Here is a 15,530-nt window from a genome sequence, read left to right as displayed (position 1 = left end):
TTTCTTGGCTCGCTCACTGAAATATTGTTCTCTCATCAACACATTCGGCCGTGTTGAGATTTCTTGTCTCTGCGTGCAAGCACTGGCATACAGCCACACTTACTCCTCATCATTATGCAGCTAGGCATCCCACTGTGCAGTTAAGCTTCATCTCATATTTTGAAGACCATGTTTTGACAAGACCTAGCTGCTTCAATTTCTGAGGTCACGCTCTGTTCACAACTAGCTTCATCGACCTGTGCAGCATATCTTTGTGAGATGGGTATAGCACTAGTGAAACGAAATCATGAGCACAACACAAGGGTATGGAGCTGGAAGTTGGTATGTGGGAGTTTTGAACAGCTTCACCATATGCCTATCAAGAAAACAATACAGTCAGTTACAATGGTTCACGTCTGGGCTAGTCGGCAATTTTGCATGCCGAGTGGTTGTGGCAAAACCTAAACACTGCAACAAAGGAAAGAAACACTAAGACACTGCTGTCTAACAACTGGCATTCTATTTAAACTTACAGCAAAATATGCCGTAGATACTCGCATAATGAATGCACTTTTTTACCCCGAAGAATTGAAGCAAAACAGGGGGTCCGCTTATTATGTGGGGCATTTTGTGAAAACTTTTTTGGGATGAGCAAAAAAATGCAAAAATGGCGAAAAGATGTTAAGGCGTGTAGTCTTTCACAATGGACATATGTGTACACTGTTTGGAAGCAGCTTCTTTGTTGCACTTGACTCATCTTTAGTAGTTGAGGCGCTATCTTCTGCAAACTTTCCCCGCACTGCCCGCCCACTCCATTAATGCGTTTCACGTCTTTTTTTCTTCTCGCAATCGTTTAACCGCAATAAAGGTATCTGCTGGGGTCTCGAGGCACAGCTTGAAGCGTGCGCTGCAACGCACTTGGCCACCTCCATGGCAAACTCGCACGACAACCGCAACGACGACATTGCACCATGCAACCACCAAAGCATCAAAACAAACCATTGATTACAATAAGACAGTAAGTTGGGCCAGTTGGTTGGGATCCATCGTTAACTTCTTTACGGTGCAACACCTGAAACACAGGATAGGAAAGGAGCAAAAGGAGAAAAAAAAGATGGCACTGTCCGCATCAATGTCAGTGCTGTCTTTTCTTTCTCCTTTTGCTCCTTCCCTGTCCTGTGTTTCTGGTGTTGCACTGTAAACAAGTTCGTTGATAACAAGATTAACGCAAAATACAGCCGCCGCATCGTTGTCTGCAGGAGTTACTGTAGAAAAAGTAGCCTATTTCTTGCATTCTTTCAAGCATGCGCAGATAAGCATTAAGAGCGAATTGCAACAGAAGTGAGAATCGAGGGTGCTTCTATATTGGGGAAATCGTCACGCTCTTATCCGGGCCACAAGTGATTTTTTTCTTATTTTCCAAAAACTTGCGACAAATGGCCTTTCACAAAAGCAAATCTTCGCTCGAAAATCATGTACGTGTGGTTGGGCCTTTAAGTTTCGTAACCTTTACTCCGTGTGTGCTAGCGCATCGTTTGTGAACCTCACTGTGGTGCACGGATGAATAAAGAAGAGAGGGAATGTGCCACGCGCAGATAGAGAGAAAAACTACACGGCGCGTGGCAGTGGGCAAAAGGGCAGGGGGTGGACTGAGTGTACGTGCGCGAAGGGTTTAGCATAGTAATAATAATAATAATCTTTTAAATACGAAAAAGATCTAAAGAGCAAGGAGGCACCAGGTGTCGGTTTGTGGGACTACAGGGGATGAATATACGGGGTTTGTTTATTATGCGGGATAATAAAAATTCAAAATTTCAGGACTGAAAGTGGGGGTGCATTTATTATACGAGTGGGTTGATTACGCGAGTACATAGGGTATAGGTACGGCTATCTACAGCTAAAAATTGATGGTCAAACATTACAAAGTTCAAACAAAGTTCACTATTTGAGGGTGAAAGACTTACATGTACATCATTTTCTGTTTGTGTGAAACACATTTATTTCTTTGTCGGTCTTTTTTATGCTTTGGCATGCACTGTGGAAGTGTGTTAAATTTTTCTTGAGTCAGTCTGCCTGTTTATTTTAGTTGTTTTTTTAATGCTTTCCTGTAGCGGTGCACCAGCTCATTTTTTGTTTGGTACTTCGACCGATTCTCACTTGTGCTCGCAATACTGACTGACACAGGCGGTGTGGTTGCATTACTACCCCTTTAGGGGACTTTCGAAACCAGATCTCATTGGTGATGAGATCAGCTAACGTTTTTTTGCCTTAAGTGAGTCTAGCAGTGATTTCCCCACTCAACTACTGAATGTAAATTTGATTCAGTAAATGTTAGCTCATCATAGAAGGAATTACTTATTAGTCAAGCCTTAGATGTTGAATAAGCGATATCTCGAAATCGTTCACAGTAATCGTTCACGGTGAGAATGCTGACTGGATCAAAGCAGGATTTTTTTTTCTTGCATTTCTATTTAACGCCACTCCATGCTCTTAATTTTCACGGCTGCAAACTAAACATGCATTTATTTCAACGCATATTTTTTTATAACGATTGTACAGTCAACTTCCGTTAATATAAAGTTCACGGGAATCACAAAAATTTCAAATGAACCAACTTCCAAGCCAAATGCACAAAAAACTGCACTTTTATTACTTCAACTCTGACAGTTTTTTAAGAAAATAGTCTATTATCTTCTTTTGCTGAACCTGGCTGCGGCTAGCAAGTTTTACGAGCACTACACGTTTTGAAATACTTCTTCAACATTGTCTTCTTTAACAAAAAATTAAAACCACAGTGCAAGAGCAAGACCTGTAGCAACATCCGTGGTCCTCGGTAGTGGTTCATTTCTATGTTGACGTCATCTTTGACCAGCTGAACCATCTGCACAATTTTTTGTTGGTTAGTGGACCGCATGTATTGACGTTTCTGTCCACGGCAACAAATTTTTCAAAACTGACGTTTTGAATGGCCTCAAAACTACCGTCGTTGAGTTCACCCGTTTGCACTTGATGAAATTCGACAGCGAGTTGGGTTTAACACCATACTTTTCGTGCTATCTCTTGCTTGGCGGTGCCTCCCTTGTTAACTTCTTTCCAGATTATCGACTTTTGTGGCCAGGTCAAGCGTTCGGGAGGGGCCGCAAGTTGCCATTATCAAACGTCGCTACCACAGCACTCACGATCAGCTGTGGAAACATGTGCAGAATCAATCCACGGTCTATTGGTCGGCTAGTTGGTTGATCATGCCGTGTTTGAACAGCAAAGCTGGACGCAGACGAAGCGGAACATGCTCACACACATACAAAGGTGTGTGTGTGTGTTAGCATTCTTTCCTGCCAGCGTCCAGTTGCACTGTTCACTCTTTAACCATACTTTAAGCACTCGACACATCAAAACGAAAGGCCTAGTTAGCCAAATGGATCAATTCGCTTGCACCACGTAAACCAGTTCACGAGGTGCTGCACCTTGCCGTTTGTTTCAGCGGTACAGCATTGATGACCTCTGAACTCTGCCATTTGTTTGAAAAGGTGCAGAGAAAATGCAGCGGTGGTTCACGATTTTTATGCACCTCTTACGCTGATGGTGCTTCGCTGAGATGGTTGTGCCTCATAAAATGTCCGCATGTGCGGTCTGTCCTCGGTCAGTGTTAGTTGAACAGTGTAAATTAAGTGAACAGAAATAAAACCTGCAGCTTGTCTGCACATCGGTATTCATTTCAGCTGTCGAACTATGCCTGCACCACTGAACTCTCACTTCACAATTTCTGAACTTCTAGTGCGCTGTTGCGAACCGATTCGGATTAGGGCAGGTGAACCGAACGCACCTAAGAATGCACCCACCGCAGGCATTCAATCAAATCAGTGCCACCCCCCTTCATTGTAAAGAGCTGGCGAACGGCACACTAGCCAGTATATTTTAGGCACTATAGTGAAAAGTCACGGCTGAACTTCTCTGCTCCAGACGATGAGGCAGCTTCTTTCTGCAGGCAGGCAAGCGCAAGGATGCCAAGGACAGCAGTGTTCCCAGGAAAGTCAAGCGGGTGCCTTGTTTCAAGATCAACCTGGACTTTCCTGACGGGGTACGTATGCAGCATTGTGATACGCAAGGTGAATGCTTTATTTCATGTGCGTGGCTTGAGCAAATAGAGAATTTTAGGTCAGAAAGGAAAAGTGATTTTGCTCGAATAATTTAGAAGCAAATTGTAATATTGTAAATATTACATATTGTAAAGAAAAATGGGCATATTTGTCGTGACCAAACTAACCTGTGCAATATTTTTGAAAAATTGAAAGAAGGCCTGTACAAATGTCATATTTTGCATCAAAGAAAGTGGAAACAACTGAGAACAGTATCAGGATTGGACATTTTGTAGAATGCAAGTGATAGCCTGTAAAATATTTTGCATTTTAAGATTTGCTATACTTAGAGTATCCAAGTCTGTGTAAGAAGCTTTCAAACTGAAAAAAGAAAATTAATCAATGTGAGGGTAATATTTACATTTAACCTTAAAGTGGAGCTCTGGTGCAGCGTGGATTTTTCTTGGATATGTGATTTCATGGCTAGCATTACTTCACTGCAGTGAAACCATTTTTACAGAAAGATACATGAAAACTAATATATACACTTTGATAGGTGCTTTCATGGTTTAGCATCCCTCTACTGCAGTCAAACCATCTTTACAAGGTGTTACATGTGGATTAGTAGGCACCTTTTTGTTCGTCTCGAACAATTTGAAGTTTCCAATGATTTCCATTCGACTTCGAGCGAATTCGAAATTGTGCTGTTCTTTCGAAGATTCAAAGCATTCGAACCTTCGCACCAGCCTAGTAAGGAGGCTTTAAGCACATTTTAATAGCAAAGAATATACGGGCTGCACTGTTTATGATTTGATTTATATATGGGGTTTAACGGCTGAAAACCACCATATGTTTATGAGAGGTGGAGGATTCTGTAAATTTCGACCACCTGGGGTTCTTTAACGTGCACCCAAATCTGAGCACACAGCTCTAAAGCATATTCGCCTTCATCGAAAATGCACCCACCGCAGCCAGAATCGATCCCGCGCCCTGCAGGCCAGCAGTTGAGTACCTTAGCCACTAGACCACCGCGGGAGGGTACGTGCCACATTGTCAATAATATTGTCAGTGACTTCAACACGCAGTCAAATCTCGTTATAGGGAACCTCAGAATCATGGTTTTTTAAGTTTAATGACATTTTTGAAAATTTCTCTCCAAATGTTTGTTGGCTTAATGTAGAAATATTTCACTACTATGAATATCAGATTGCGGAATGTTTCAGAACAATGATTCATATTTTAATTCCCTTAAATATGTTTTATCCCCCTTTTATCCCCTTTAAAAACCTTAAAATAATGAATAGCAATTTTAAAAAGTTACTCACGGTTGTGAAGATACTGCCCAGCTTCTTGGCAGTCAATATAATCATCATCAGAATGCCCAAATGTTTCTGTATCTGCCCATCCTTTTTAAATGTGCGATCACTCTCTTGCCATCTTCATCGCCTGGTGCTTGTTTTCCACGGCAGGCTTTGCCCTATTGCATCGTTTTCATCGGGCAGCTTTACCTGTGCGCTTTTTACACTTCTGTTTTCTAGCCTTTTGATTGGTGGTTGAACATTCAAGCTTAACTCTAAAAGCAGCACGAAAGAAATGCTACAACAGTGAAACACGCGAGGCGAGTGCCCTGTGGGTGGGATGAAGTCGCCAGTGATTACCCATGCATGCTTCACTAATGCTAGGAACACTACGTGCAGTGCGATGTCGAAGCATGATTGTGAGCTTAGCTCTTGACCAATAATATCCATATCATTTGTTGTGACAAGGAAATGGCGACGAGAGCAGTGACAATGTTTTAACAGTGCACGCGAACCAACTTGAAGAATTGGTATTTAACACGAATGCTTCACAGTGCGCAAGAAGGATGCACATTCTTAAGTTAGCAGTCGAGCTGGCCATATCAGAAACGATCATGCTTTTCCTCAAATAAACATGCACTGGTTCCGTAATATTTGGTGTTTGATTTTTCACTTTTACTAGAGCATAACAAGGTCGCATTGTATACACAGCATAGGAAGGCGACCCACGTTTTTGCGCTTACAAATTGTGCTCAAACTTTTAATACTTTCACTAAGGCGACTTTTCAAAAGAACGAATGATCTTTAGCAGTTGTGAGGGCATGGTTGTGTAATTACAGCGACTCAAATACTCATTGCCGAGATTGATGAAGACAATTGGTAGATATGGGAGGTTTAAAGGGCCACTCACCAGGCCCCATACCGAATTTCAGTTAGACGGTGGAAGTTGTTGGGTGTTCGATGAGGAACGTTTTGCCACAAAAATTTCTCGAATCGGTTCATTGCGAGCGAAGAAAACAGGTTTTTTAAAGCGGCGCGAAACAAGGGCGAGAGAAGGCGAGTTCGAAACCTTTGCCGCTTCTCCGCGTAGCCTTCGCTAGCCAAACCTCTTTCCCACCCTCTCCGGCATCCGACCAAAAGGTGACGTTCGCATGACGTGCCCAAACAAGCCCAGCCCCGTGCACGCGAGTGGCGTTGCTTTGTTGACCAGCGTTATTTTGTGGTTTTCTGCCTGCTTTTGGGGATTGTTTGGAAACACTGGCTTAGACGCGGTAGAGTAGATGAGCACAATGAGTGCGCAAACGCGTAGGAGCGTTCCACGGCGGTCGTTTGCTCAGTGCGCTGACCGTGGGAACCCGAATGCATGTGAAACGCTGGCACATTAGCCCCGCATCTCGTAGCATTTCATGGGAAAAAAAATGTAAGAAAAACGTGCACAATTTTTTATTGCGTCTCATTATTTATTTCAAGTTTTACTCACCTCTTAAAGCAACAAATACATAAAATACGCATGTTGTGTAAAATAATTTTTGCCATGTCACGTGATATACTGTTGACGTCAGAACAGAGTCGTCTACATAGAGGACCAACGTGACCGCAGGGCTGTGTAGAGGGAAGGGGGATGGAAGGGGGAAGAGGGAAGGGGGAGCAGCTTTCATCTTGAAATTTGACCCATTTCCGCGGCGCGTAGCGTTGCAAATTTTGGCAGACGTGATCATGAATGCCTCGTCTACGCATTGCGCTTGTCAGCTCAATATTGTCGAACCTGGTGAGTGGCCCTTTACCGTCCCAAAACCACCATATGATTATGAGAGACGCCGTAATGGAGGGCTCCGGAAATTTTCACCTACTGTGGTTCTTTAACGTGCACCCAAATCTGAGCACACAGGCCTAGAGCATTCCCGCCTCCGTAGGAAATGCAGCCGCTGCAGCCAGGATTCGATCCCACGACCTGCGGGTCGTGGGATCAAAGACAATCTCTTGTATCATAAACATCTTTTCACCCTCGTGCAATTGATTAAGACAATTGCACGAGGGTGAAAAGATGTTTGTGATGCAGGAGATGACGTAGGAGTTAGCAATAATGAAGCAATGCGAAAAGACTACAATGATCCGAGTCAGATTACTGTTATAGAGTCAGTTAAAGCAGTTCTCCACTACACAAAATAACGCCGGCAAGGTCTCACTATATGCGGGTCAAGGCTGCTTTATCGACGAGTCGCTGCGTGGAGTCTCACGCCTACAGCAGGGACAGGCAAGGCGTGGTTGGAATCCAGCAGACTCGGTGTCGTGGAGAGAACTCGTCTCGGGGCCAGTGGTAGGCACAGGTCTTGAATCCGCCCGAGTCCCAACACAAGGGACCGGCGCTGGCTACCAGAACACCAGTCGAGGTGGACAACCCACGGATGGATTGGAGGCAGTGGTCTGCTTCGAGACCAGGACCGAATGAGCGCCTCGACCTGCAACTGCCTTCCCGTCATGTTGTCCAACTACCGTCTTCTTTCTTCACTTCTCTCTCTGCCGGTCCGGCATGACTTCCGATCACGATTTCGTCTCCCAGCCTGTCTTGTCGTCGTCTTCGTTGACGCACCATAGAACAAAAAACCATGACCACCGCGCACCACACGATTGTACCACACACACCATGACAGCATTTCCTTGAAATTTGTTGTATGGAGATTTCACTGAGTGATGGACTGGATGTGGTAGGCCATGACAGATTTCTCTAAACTAACTATCAAGGTAGAGTCGCCTGCTGAGCTCTGGGGTATTACAGAGTCGTCAACTGGTCTTTATTCAAGATGTTTGCAGATAATTGTGTGGTATGCTTGGTGGTGGATGATGAAAAAAAAAAAACGCCCAAATCTTGCCAGGAGGGAAACTTGAGTAAATGCTTCGCGGAGTAGTGGAAGTGTCGTGTGAGTTTTGCGTAATTGGATATGGTTTGAGAATGCTTAATTGTTGTTTCGTTTTTATTATTCTTTATTTAATGAAGGAGAATCGTTGCCTTCAATGAGTGGTCGGACGCAGATGTTGGGTTGTGCCTCACTACTGGTTGACGGTACTGTTGCTTCCATCGCATCTACTCTAGTCAATCAAAACGCCAAGTCAAGCGAAAGCCATGTAAAGACGTCCTTGCCTGAATAATGAATGCGCAATCCAGTGCCTACATATACAGGCTGGCCAGTGAATGGTTGTGTAGCACGAGCAGTCAGTCTTTTTCTAGCAGACGCTGCTTGCATCAGCCTTGCGAGGCGAAGGAGGGAGAGGGGAGCGCCAGTTGGCATGAGACGCGAGGATGGGCAATGGCGATCTAGACGGCACCGTCGACGCCGTATTCATGATATCGTGCAACTAAGCAATGCTCCACATTTAAAATTAAGCATATCAACCAAATAAAACTTTATAACATTCCACTTAAGGTCTTTGTTCACAATGTTGTTTCTTTTAAGCTTTCATTTGGTCGGTGTACTTTCTTTCCTTCATCATTTTTCATTCTGACCAGACGGGTTTTCATCAAAGTCTCAATTTCAGAGTGATGATTCACAAAATGTGCAAGCCGATGTGAGTGCGTCAGCAGACTGTTGTGGTTTTTGTCATTAAATATAAATCAGTGGAAAAACATCTGCAAATATTGCCCATTTTTTACAAGAGTTCGTGTTCCTGTGCCAAGCTGCTCCAAAAGCATAAAAGTTGCAAGAAATTCACTAAATATTTTGAACCAGCCTTGAAATAAAGAATTTCAATGCCCACATCATCTTTGTTGAGGAAAAAGACTAAGTTAACCACATGATTTTCCAAGCAGCACCAGGGACACTAAGAAACACCGCCAACCATGTTTTTATGGCCCCTTCTAATGAAGCCTCCTGTGGTGCAACCATAATTTCCTCCGGGCTGTTGCAAATATGCGGGACCCTCCAAGAATATGCTGCCAGGCTCTGTGCTTTGGGATGTGTGTCCTGGCGCTATTGTCGGCCAACAAAAACGAGTGACATGCGTTGCGTTCAGTTTCTTTGTTGTGAATAGCATATTGCTCTGGACGCAAATGTTATCGTGTGGTCACCTATGCACACATTTGCCATGGGAGTGTTAGAACTAGTGCTCTCCATACTGTGCAGAGGTGAAGCGAGTAGCTTGTTGCCTCAATTAGATTTCTGCACCTGATGCGTCTCCATGGTGTTCCAGCGATTTTTCAGAAGAAAGTGGCAGCAAAACCACATGAAGAGCGTTTTCTAATGGATCATAATAAAAGCGTGCAGTGTGCTTACAACACCGCTATCATAGGTCTGCACTTGACGAGTCACTGCATCATGGTTTCTTTGCCTGTACGCTGTACTCTTGAAAGTAATGCGGCACAGGTGACAGTGAATGGTTGTGCAGCACACTTTTGTTATCACCTGGTTAAAGCGTTCAGCTCAATTGATGCTACGCCAACTGCACGGCTGAGCAGATAGTTCAAGGCGTCTGTTGTGATGTTCTCCGACAGAGTAATACTGACCTAAGCAAAGCTCCAGGAATAAGCAGGTCTTCGAAAATACTAAGCCGTAATCTGCCAAGTCATACTATCACTGATATTACGCCTAGTGCTATGTAACTGTAATTTATGCAAAAAAAATTTTTCCTGTGTTCTTTTGTTTTCTTTTTTTAATGTTTATGGAGCAAACCTAATTTGCCAAACCTTTTATTTATTTATTTTTTCAACTACTTCATATGGCGTTTGTTACCTGGATTGCATTTGTCACATGGTATGCATAGTAGTATAGCTCATACCTGGCCATAATTTGTTCAAACTTTTCTTTTACTGTTTCATAACGTGTTTTCGAAGCTGATTGAAGTATGTCGTTGTATCCCCAAGTTCCTACAAATTTGTTTTTTCAAGCTCTTAAGTTAGCATGGTAAATGCTGCTAGCTACTCCGAATCGAGGTTATTCTGCTCCAAGATTGAAATTTTCCTGCTCCAAAAACTGCTCCCAGTTTAATTTCAGCCCTCTCACCACCTGATAAATAAAAGTGTTCATGCCACTTTCATAAAGAAATGCACTAATTATTTGTATAGTTAAATAATTTTTACTCTACTCTGAGCATTGTAAAGGAAGCAAAAAAATTCACAGCATATTCATGAGGTGAATTATGAGGAGTGTGGCGAAGCTCTCCGCAGGGAGACATACGGCTGAAGGAACGTGCAGACATAAGTACGGACGGATGCACGAACGCATAGACGGATGGATGCATTAACAAACAGATGCACAGACGGATGCACAAACAGACAGTGCACAGATGGATGCGCAGACAGACGCACGGACACACGGACGGATACTCCAAATACCCCCCATCTCTCATCATATATTCATCATATTGCCACATTCCTTTTCTCAAGTTTTGTTATCACCCCGTTACACTACGTTCAGCACAAACCGCACCTACGATATTCGAGAAGCTTCGAGGCTTTAGTAGATCGTTTTGTTAAGATTACGCTCACTTCAGCAACGTCGCAAAGTATTGGGGAACATACGTCGCCGCTAGCAATAACGCTAGAATATTCGATGACAAGGGTGTAAATGCCGACACTCTTTGCCGCTTGGCAGTTGATCGACGGCTGATGCTCCGTTCGCCGATATCAGTGCAAGACTGTTACTGGAATCCAACTTTTCGTTCACCGGGCACAGGTTCACTCAAATATACAGTTTGATCTCAACCCAGAGTCTCCTGTCTTCGGCCACGTCACTACCCCGTTACATCTGGTGAAGGTGCTGCTTCGTTCAGGTACCGGACACCCCCGTCAAGCCGTGAACCCAGCCCACGTCGCGAAGAAAACACCAATGCCAGCCACAAGCACCGAACAAATTGTAAGCAGTAGGGTTTACCACCAGAGTGCGGACCTCTACAAGACAAAGCTCGGAGGACCAAGACCATGACACAACCACGGCAACGATGACAACTGCTGTGTCACAGCCCGCGACCGTGATGCAGCAGCCATGGGAACCACCTCTATTCCGTGGGTCATCGTTTGAATATCCGGAGACCTGGCCGGAGACCTATGATTGTGTAGCCGCTCTGGACCACTGGAACACAAAAGAGAAGCTACGCTGCGTCTACTTTCATTTGGAGGACGTGGCTAGGACCTGGTTCGAGAATCGGGAGTGTGCCCTTCAAACATGGCATCTCTTCTGCAGCACATTCCTGGATACGTTCAGGAGCATCACCTGCTAGGAAAGAGCCGTGACGCTACTGGAAACGAGGGTGCAACTCCCGAATGAAAATGTAACAATTTTTCGTGGAAGAAATGACAGTACTTTTCCACCATTCTGACCACGACATGCTTGAAGTGAAAAAATGTTTGTTTTCTCATGCGATGGGTCAAGCAAGAACTTTTCGCTGGACTAATTCGAAACCCCCCCGAAGATCGTCGAGGAATTCCTGTTGGAAGCAAGATCAATCGAGAAGATGTTAGAAATGCAAACTCGCCAGTACAACCGGCGAACGATGGAAGATAACCCAGCTCTTCATGCTCTCGGCTCTGACGACCTTTAGAAAACGATACAAGCGATCGTACGGGGAAGAGCTGCATAAATTCTTGCTGGCCTCGCAGCATCGCATCGACCCGATCGCTGACGTTGTACGCCAGGAAGTCCAGCAATTTTTCCAAACAATTGAACTAGTGCAGCCTGAGCTACAAGCCATGAGCTCTGCTGCTGTAGCTCGTCGTCACACTCCTTCTCCACGCCCATGCCAGAACGCCGCCCCATCGCACTTTCCTCACCAGATGCCACCGCCGCCACCGCGGCCACCATCACCACTGATGTCCTACCGTTCGCCAGTGGGCCAGCGCAGCGCACTGAGGACAACCGACGTTTGACGAGAACTTGACAGCCACTCGCTCTACTACCACTGCGGCGGGGCCAGGCACACCTACCACCGTTGCCAATACCGACAGATGGGTCTACGGGGCTTCGACATCAACGTGCCCTGCCCACAAGAGGTGAAGGACCACATAACATCGCTGGCTACCTCGCGGGAGCACAGTCGACACCTTGACGACCTTATTGTTCGTCGTTGCGAGGCCATTACGTCTCACCATGTGGCGGGCTGTGCACCGGCTTTGTTCGGGGCTGATCTTCAAGTCCTTACTCTGAAAACTAAAGGCAGCAACCGATGGAAGTGGGGTTTCTGTACGACGAACTACCAAAGATCCTCCGCCGCTGCCGCCACAAAATCTAAAGCACCTGCTGCAAGACAAAAAGGGTCTTGACGTCGAACTTTCGCAGCATGCTAAAGACGTCACGATGTAACGTGGAAGCAGCGGAGCAAATAGACTTAGTCATGACCCGACGTCATGACCCAACCGTTACACACGAGGTAAAACTAGCGACTATTCGGTCGTCGGTGGGTCTTTCATGATGAAGTTGAAAGAAGTGAGGACTACATGGTTAGGCCCCAAAATCCGAACTGCTAAAGGTCACTTAATAATGCCGACTGGTGTCTGTACAGCAAGAATCACCGTCAATAACCAGACTTATCCTGCGAGCTTTGTAAATTTTATAAAATTGCTCCAGGAATGTGATACTTGGAATGAACTTTCTAAGTCAACATAGCACTATCATCTACCTGAGGTCTGAGTCAATCACGCTAATCTCAGAAAACACGCTGCTGACCCTTACAACGCCAAGGAATTATGCATTGCATGTGCTAGAAGAGTAGGTCACAATGCCACCTTTCTCCAGCATCGTCGTTTTCATTGGCACCGAAAAAGTCGAAAACTTTGAAGGTGCCGTTATGGGCGATTAGCACCTTCTTCTGAACCATCAGATTTGCGTCGCAGGAGGCATAGCTGAGCTGCGTGATAACAAAGCAAAGGTGGTGCTGACAAACCTCAGTCACGAATATAGGCACCTCAACTGTGGTGCAGCGGTTGCCCACATCGACAAATTCGTGGAGGCCAGCAATTCAGTTGCCCTCTTCGATGCTGCTGATCGGGCTTCGACGAATCGAGGTGCCAAACCAGATTTCGATGTCAACCCGAGCCTTTCGAAGTGCAAGCAAGACCAGCTCAAGTCTCTGCTCTTGCAATTTAAGGACTGCTTCTAGTCATTATCGCGAATGCTAAAACCCGAGTCACGAAACATCGCATCATAACAGAAGAAACTGCCCGACCAGTTCGACAAAGCTCGTACCGAGTCTCAACACGTGAATGCGACGCCGTGAAGAAACAAGTCGGCAAAATACTATGCGTCTTCATCATTCAGCCATCAAAGAGATCGTCGGCTACATCCATGGTATTAGTGAAGAAGAAGAACGGTGTCGTGTTGCACCCTAGCGAAAGGGCATGCGCGTCCGGGCCGGCCGCAGGAGCTGAGAAAGGGACTGAGCCGCTTCCGATGGGCGCGAGATAACGTCCCACTTTATTCCATGCAACCAGCATACATATATAGCAGACACTCATGTGACCAATGACGTCACGTACAAACGACACTTTACAATTGCGGGCGACAGCGCCAGATAACGCGGACACTTGACGCGCCTGGGCGCTATCACCACATCTCCCCTTCTTTAACAATACGCTGACAGTTGCAACAAACTTCGCAGCACTGCCAGCGAAAGAACACTTTGCAGAAAACAAAAAATGCGCAAGAACAATACAGTCAATTACTGAACCCGTAGCGGTCCGGCCGTCGAACAAGACGACCAGATCGCGTTTGGTATTCAGGAAGGTCAGTTCCCGGCAAGGAAGGGCTAGATAGATCGTCAGGCGCCATGCTGTCTGTAACGCGATTAAAATTCTGTTCAGTTTCTACCCGACTATCATCTGCCTGAGGAAAATCATCGCTATCTGCCTCATCCTCACCTTCTTTTGGCTGTGAAACAAAGCGCACCAAGGATTTCCTGTTTCTTTCTAGAACTACACCAGTGGAAGTTCTAACCACATACGACCTCGGCCGCTCAGCAAGTCGCAAGACTCGCGCTTTTGCTTTGCAGTCCGTCACCCAGACTTCCGCGCCCGGTTCGAGTGCTCGCAACGAAGTAGCCCTATGACGAAGGTTGAAGTTCCTACGCTGCTGCTGTCGGGCGGTCGTATCATGGCTTCTGAACACTCTCAGGTTCACCGTCTGAGGTAGAAGGCTTGTGGGATGGACAGGCACCGTTGTGCGTAGCCGCCTGCCCATTAGAAGTTCTGCAGGGCTTTTCCCAAGTGGCCCCGGAGTGTCCCTGTACGCTAGGAGAGAAAGATATGGGTCCTTTGCTTTTGTAATGAGACCTTTGATTGTCTGGGCCATCCTCTCTACTTCACCATGTGCCTGGGGGTACCTTGGGCTAGACGTCACAGCGCGAAACCCGTAGTTGCGAGCGAACAACTTGTATTCCTGCGACACAAATTGCGCTCCGTTATCAGACATAACTTCTGGTATGCCATGTCTTGCAAAGAAACTTTTAAGGTGCGTAATGACAGTGGCACTCGTTGTAGATGATAACAAAGCAATCTCTGGGTACCTAGAAAAATAATCTACGACTACCAAATACCATTTTCCTTGAACATGGCAGAGATCAGCTCCTAGTTTTTGCCAAGGACGCTGTGGAGTGGTTGTTGGGATCATTGGTTCTGGCTTTTGGTGTCTGTGCTCGGCGCATACGCGGCAATCGGTAACCAAAGCTTTCAGCTGATAACTCAACCCTGGCCACCATACCGACTCTTTGGCTCGAGCTCTGCATTTTTCGATTCCCAGGTGACTCTCGTGCAAGCGTATCAAGACCTCTGCGCGCAATTTTCGAGGAATGACCAACCTCATACCTTTAAGTAGCACGCCTTCAGCAACTGTAAGCGTGGCTCTTTCCTGCCAATATGGACGCAAGACCATCGGAAGAGATGAAAATTTTGGCCACCCTTTCCGGTTGAATTTTACGAGTGCTTGACAAACTTCGTCCGCGGCTTGTTCTGCTTTCACTCTCTCGAAGAGGCTGGCCTCGACCGCGTTTGACAAGCATCCTGAAACGTGCTTGCTGACGTCACTAATAGACAGTGCATTATCAGTTTCTTTTCCCCGAATCGGGGCCCTCGAAAACACATCTGCAGTAACTAAGCTCTTGCCCGGGACATGCACAACTTCATAGCTGAACCGCATGAGCCTCATGCGAAAACGCTGAATGCGAGGTGGTAAAACATCTAAAGGAGATTTTCCCAGCA

At 45.7% G+C, this 15,530-nt stretch overlaps 1 protein-coding gene across 9 annotated transcripts in view; it reads left to right on the top strand.

Annotated features, from left to right (window-relative positions):
- LOC119169139 (uncharacterized) overlaps window positions 1–15,530 on the top strand; it is a 748,171-nt gene that overhangs the window by 334,561 nt on the left and 398,080 nt on the right. For 8 of the 9 annotated variants that reach the window (XM_075883059.1, XM_075883033.1, XM_075883038.1 and 5 more), the window contains 2 exons: window positions 848–997; window positions 3,965–4,057. In XM_075883059.1, coding sequence (XP_075739174.1) covers window positions 848–997; window positions 3,965–4,057 — 243 coding nt within the window. The remainder of the gene's footprint in view (window positions 1–847; window positions 998–3,964; window positions 4,058–15,530) is intronic. The other variant, XM_075883044.1, reaches the window with a different exon arrangement.

This window comes from Rhipicephalus microplus, chromosome 2 (genome assembly GCF_043290135.1).
Source record: "Rhipicephalus microplus isolate Deutch F79 chromosome 2, USDA_Rmic, whole genome shotgun sequence".
NCBI classification, from domain to species: Eukaryota; Metazoa; Arthropoda; class Arachnida; order Ixodida; family Ixodidae; genus Rhipicephalus; species Rhipicephalus microplus.
This window is presented reverse-complemented; position numbering and strand designations above follow the sequence as displayed.